We start from the raw sequence: 6000 nt of genomic DNA on the forward strand, positions 1-6000 counted from the left end.
ATCCTTGAAGGGCTTCTCGGAGATGACATTCCCAGGTCCCACCTAATCGCCTCTTTTGCAGTGGGTCTGGCGTATGCTCCATTGATGACCATTGGCAGCCAAGTGAGGGGTTAGCGTTTGGGCAGCATTGCTGGAGTAGTGGATGCAGTGTGAACCAGTGTTGAAGGCTTGCTCACCCTGTTAGAGGCCACGGTGCCATGTCCAGCTCCATAGAGATGGACAGCTTACAGAGAGCAGAAGAACTAGAGTTACAGATGATTGTGAGCTGCAGTGCGGATGGATGCTGAGAATCAACCAGGGTCCTCTAAAAGAGCAGTGAGAACTTTTAACTGCTGAGCCATCTGTCCCGCTCCCCCTTGCTGTGAGATAAAGTCTCATGTAGCCCAGGCAGGCCTCAGATTCACTATGTAACCAAGGATGACTGTGAACTCCTGATCCTCCTGCCTCCACCTCCTAAGTGCTGGGGTAAGAGTCCTGCTCCATCACATGAGGCTTAAAACTGTACTACGTCTTTTTATGTTCACTGGGGTTTCTACCTTTGATGGGATCCGAGGTACTGCAGATGGATAATAAAACTCATGCTGCAGTGCAGAACACAGGTTTTCCTGTTGACCCCACCCAGCTGTGTGACTCTGGACCAGCTCCTCCCTCTCTCTGAGCTTCCTGACAGATTATGTCCCTCAGTTATAAAGTGAAAGTAATACGGCTTTGGCCTCAGGTTAAACTGAAGGACTGACTAGGTGGGCAAATGCAACATTATTCAAGAGGCAGCCTTCCACCTCTAGCCCTGTGCAAGGTCACCTCTTCACCGACTGCTGCAGGCAGATCTTGCCAAGCAATGCTCAAGTGCAAGAAGTCCTCCTTCAACCTTAAAATGGAGCCAGATTTCAGAATCTTTCTGTTATTCTATATAAAAGGTAGAAAATGTTGGCATACACTTACAATCCTTAAAGTGGAAGCAAGAGGGTTAAGAGTTCAAGGTTGCTGGGCTTAGTGGCTCACACCTCTAATCCCAGCACTCGGGAGGCAGAGACAAGGGGATCTCAGAGTTTCAGGCCAGCCTGGTCTACTGAGTGAGTTCTAGGACAGCCAGGGCTACATAGAGAAATCCTGTCTAAAAACAAAACAAAAATTTGTCTAAGGTAATATCATTTAGTGGGTATCACTTTACTGACGTGTTCACCCACTGCCTTCTCACTGGCTTTCTCACACCCCTCTTGATAGAGAAGCCTGTAGTTTTAGTTGGGAATTGTTGAGCATCATTGCACAAGGCCTTTAGAGCATAGACGGCAGCTGGTTTTCGATTTAACTTAGTTGGTACAGTACTTGCCCAACATGTACAAAGTCCTGGGTTCAATCCAGAGCACCACATACAATTGTGCATGGCAGCACATACCTATAATCCCAACATTTGGGAAATAGATACAGGAGGATCAAAAGTTAAAGGTCATCCTCCACTACATAAGGAATTTGAGGCCAGCCTGGGCTACATGGGACCTTGTGTCCAAAATCCATTCTTTTCTGAAAGCTTCTTAGTTCTGGATTTTGCCTGCATCTCATCTCCTGGTGCACACACTAAGCGTTGTGATAAGGAATTGCCTTCTTGGAGGTGATGACATAAGCTATTTTTATGTTTAGGATCAGAACTCAATTGCTTTGCCTCTGATTTCCTTGAAGAAAAAAAAAATCTGTCAGTAGGAAAATGTCAGTTTTCTCAGGCCTCTGCCACACAACTGCCAAGTTGAAGAGATATTTTTGAAACAAATGGGCAAAGATGTCATCATTACACATCTTACTGGAAGAGTGCCTTCAGAGGCCGCCCACATCAGTTCCTGCGGTGGCTCTGGATTAAGTGTGTGTAGAATGAGTCGCCTCCATACAGTCAGATTGTCTGGACTACAGATGCTATAAGGGTTGTCCACCTCCTGCCTCTGCATTTAGATTCCACTCGGATTTGACTGACGTGGTCCATGGTGGGCCAAAGAGAAGAGACATGAAAGAGTGGGGCAGGAATGCCATGGAGGATTCCAGAAAGGCAGGCCAGTGAGCATTTTGAGATAGAAGCAGGAAGAATGGGGATAGAAGGCCTGTCCCCTTTTCATTGGCCTTTGAACTACCAAAACCCAGCTGCTGCCCCTCCTTGGTTCTGAGAGGATGTTTGTCAACAGTTCCTTCCAGAGTTGTCAGACAGCTCGCCTGTGCCGAGTACGTATGCAAATGAAGTATGCAAGTGAATGGCCTCCTTTCCCTTCCTTTCCCAGAAGGGTCCTTCTGGTTCTTTAACTCTTGGGTTATTTTTAGCTTTATTTATTTACTTAGTGGTTTGGCGGTTTTGTTGGTTTTTGTTTTTGAGAGAGAGTCTCCTGTAACCCAGGCTGGCCTTGAACTCCTGACCTTTCTACCTCAGTCTCCCAGTTGCTCATTGTTGGCTTTAATTTGCTGCTATCAGTTTGTTCTTTTGTCAGTAGCTGGGGAGGAAATACTGTCTTATGCCCTGAGGGTGTAAGTCTGCTTTAATTTCTTCGGCGGTCCCAAGCCCCCTGCTGGTCCTCGGCTATGACAACCAGTTATTCTGTGGAACTCCACTCCCTGCTCTAGTAAGCAGGCAGCATGTGTCTAGCCAGAAGTAAAGAGTGCTGAGCTGCTATGAGATGGGAAATGGGGCGTGTCCATGAGGGACACTGAGATGATCACTAGGGGGAGATGATCACTAGTTTATTGGGAAAGCTGTTAACACCACGGACAGAGAGGCAAGCCCGTGGTAGGGGCTCCAAGGACCTTTCAGGTTCTAGCATCAGAGATGCCGTGGACGGAAGTGGGAATTTAGTTTACACTGTTGTGAGGGTGGGAAGGTTTCACCTGGCATAAGCCAGCGTGGAGGCTCTCTGATTCCAGGGAGGAGGCAGGGGAGGAAGTGGGAGCAGCGTGCGTGGCCACCAGCACCCCTTGGAAGTCTGTCAACTCACTTCCCAGGGAAAGGGCCCTGGCTCCTCAGGGAAGTCTGTTAGCTAGGGACTCCCAGTCTCTCAGCAGGGTGCCTGTAGGTGACTGAGGGGAGAAGCCACTGCAGGTTGTCCTGAGCAGCAGCTGGACTCTGCCGTTGCATTCTGACACACAGTGTGTGGCTGTAGTCCACTGGGGAGTTGGTATCCTCCATGTACTTGAATGTTCCCACTCAAGCTCCCTACTCCTGAGCACTGTTTCCTCAGCCTGAGAACCCTTTCTCCTAAATGGAAACCCAGCCTGTATTGCCTGGGGAACCTTCCTCAATCACCCTCTACCCCAGTCTGAGTTAGATGCCCACCCTGTTTTCACAGCCCTTGGCCCTTCCCCCTCATTACCCAGGGCAGCTCCTGAGGACGTCACCTTTGCCCTCACCTCTGAGCCCCAGAAACAACCTCAGTGCCTGGACAAGTAGGTGACCATAGAAGCCTCCAGCGGTGGATCGAATGGCGGGAAGGAAGGGGGAGTTCTGGAAGGAACAGTAAGTTATGTCAGAGCTGATTCTAAGGACTCTGCCTATAGCACTTAACTTTCTGTTTTCTTCTTTCCTAGCACGGCTGAAGGTCTAACAAGAAAACATATGTCAGATGTCAGTGGGTGGCAAACGTTCTCACAGGCCCTCGGGTACTTCCTCAAAATGTTCTTCGGCTCTGCGGCACTTGGCACGCTGACTGGCTTGATTTCTGCATTGATATCCTTTTAGCATGAGAGCACAAAGCGTGCGGATCACGTGGATAGTGTCCACGCTCACTGTTTTCTCCTCTTCCTCAAGAGCCCAACTTTAAAGTTTATTTAAAGGAAGGTTTTGCAGCCAGGCGGTGGTGGTGCATGCCTTTAATCCCAGCGCTCAGGAGGCAGAGGCAGATGGATCTCAGTGAGTTCAAGGCCAGCCTGGTCTACAGAGCAAGTCCTAGGACAGCCAGTGCTATGTAGAGAGACTCTGTCTCAAAAAAAAGAAAAGGAGAAAGAGAGAAAGCAGTTGTCAGCTACTTGATGTGGGTGCTAGGAACCAAACTCTGTGGGGCAGCTCTTAACCACAGAGCTCTCTCCTAGCCCAACAGTGTGGACCACTGACAGCCCCTCCCTGGGGGAGAGTTTACCTGGAAGGGTGGCAAGGACCGTCCTGGTTTGCACTGTGAACTGCTTTCCAGCTGAGGGCTGTCGGGCAGAGAATGAGACTCTACAGCAATGAGACCTTACTGCTGGCAACAATTTGTCATGCAGAAATAGGACAGGCTCCAGAGTAGGCCACATGTCCCTCCTGAAGCAGTTCCTCTGTCAGCTAGCTGGTTCTGAGTATGTTTCCCACCATCCTGGCTTTGTTGTGGTCTGTCCTCTGTCCGAGGCTGACGGCTGCCTGAGTTGGTTGGCAGCTGTCAGTAAGCAGAGTGAGGATGACACCGTCAGTGCAGCATTTCCTGCAGACGGACAGCTCAGCAGGAAGAGCACTGCTGCTCCTACAGAGGATCCACGCTTAGTTCCCAGCACCCCAGCACAGCTCACAGCCACCTGAAACTCCAGTTCCCGGGGATCAGACACCCTCTTCTGGCCTCTGTGGGCACTGTCCATATGTGGCACACAGACATATAGGCAAAGCACTCAGACATCAAATGTAAAAATTTTTAAAAAAAGCACGCCATAGACGGCAGTGCATGCCTGTAATCCCAGCATTTGGGAGACCAAGACAAAAGGGCTCCCACAAGTTTGAGGCCAGCGGGGCTACACAGTAAGATCCTGTCTGAAGAGAGGCAGGAGGAGGAAGGGCAGAGAAGAAAAGAAGGAAAGAAGCAGTGAGTGTGGCCGCTATTGCAAGTACATGGAAACTTAGCTTCAGTCGGGGCCTGGGAACACGGGCCTTCTGTTCCCAGGGCATGAGTGTGGTATTCTGCAGGGACAGGAAAGACGGGCCTTTCAGCAGGGTGATGAGTCCCTGGAGAACAGGCAGATGAGTAACCTGTGTCTGCAGCCCTAGCTGAGTCAGTGTTTCTGAGTGGCTTGTCAGATTCTCATTTCTACAAAGAAAAAAGTTAGGTAAGGAGAAATTCCCCACGTAACTGTGCCAGGATCAGCGTCTCCTGTGCTGCCGTCTGCTTTATGTATCCACCTTGCCGCGCATCCATCCAGTGCCTTTTCCTTTCTCCTTGACACCTGCCACGTGCTGAAGCACATCGACCTGAGGAGAACACCTTCCCTGGAGTTTGGCATGATGATCATTTTTGCTTACCTGCCGTACGGGCTGGCAGAGGGGATCTCACTCTCGGGTAATGACAGTTACCAGCACACTGTGACCATGGCTAGAGACAGTAACCAGCACACTGTGACCATGGCTAGAGACAGTCACCAGCACGCTGTGACCATGGCTAGAGACAGTCACCAGCACGCTGTGACCATGGCTAGAGACAGTCACCAGCACACTGTGACCATGGCTGGAGACAGTCACCAGCACGCTGTGACCCTGGCTAGAGACAGTCACCAGCACGCTGTGACCCTGGCTAGAGACAGTCACCACGCTGTGACCCTGGCTAGAGACAGTCACCAGCACGCTGTGACCATGGCTAGAGACAGTCACCAGCATGCTCTGACCCTGGCTCGGTGTTTTGCCTGGTGATAGAGGTTTTGTCCGTTGAGGTGCTTTTTCTTGGCAGAGACAAAGGTGCTGTGATGGCCCCTGTTTTACCACAAGAAAATCTGAGGTTGAAGAATAGTACATTGTTGGTTGAGGGTTGGGGGCGCAGGCAGAAGGATCAGGAGTTCAAAGTCATCTTCCACCACATAGCATGTTCAAGGTTAGTCCGGGCTTCATGAGATTCTACCTGAGAAACAATCAAGCTCATGAGATGGTTCAGCAAGGGAAGGCAATTGCTACCAAAACTGATGACCTTAATTTGATCCCCAGAATTTCCATAGTGGAAGGTTGAGAACTAACTCCAAAATTTGTCCTCTGCCCTCCACGTGTGCATACATTCACACACACACACAGACAAAGAACAGACAGAC

At 50.0% G+C, this 6000-nt stretch overlaps 1 protein-coding gene across 3 annotated transcripts in view; it reads left to right on the forward strand.

The window, feature by feature from the left end:
* Positions 1-6000, forward strand: part of Slc9a8 (solute carrier family 9 member A8) — a 46644-nt gene that overhangs the window by 28000 nt on the left and 12644 nt on the right. For all 3 annotated transcript variants that reach the window (XM_059261942.1, XM_059261943.1, XM_059261945.1), the window contains exons 9-10: positions 3556-3694; positions 5159-5264. In XM_059261942.1, the coding sequence (XP_059117925.1) occupies positions 3556-3694; positions 5159-5264 (245 nt within the window). The remainder of the gene's footprint in view (positions 1-3555; positions 3695-5158; positions 5265-6000) is intronic.

The sequence above is a fragment of the Peromyscus eremicus genome, chromosome 4 (assembly GCF_949786415.1).
Source record: "Peromyscus eremicus chromosome 4, PerEre_H2_v1, whole genome shotgun sequence".
NCBI lineage: Eukaryota > Metazoa > Chordata > Mammalia > Rodentia > Cricetidae > Peromyscus > Peromyscus eremicus.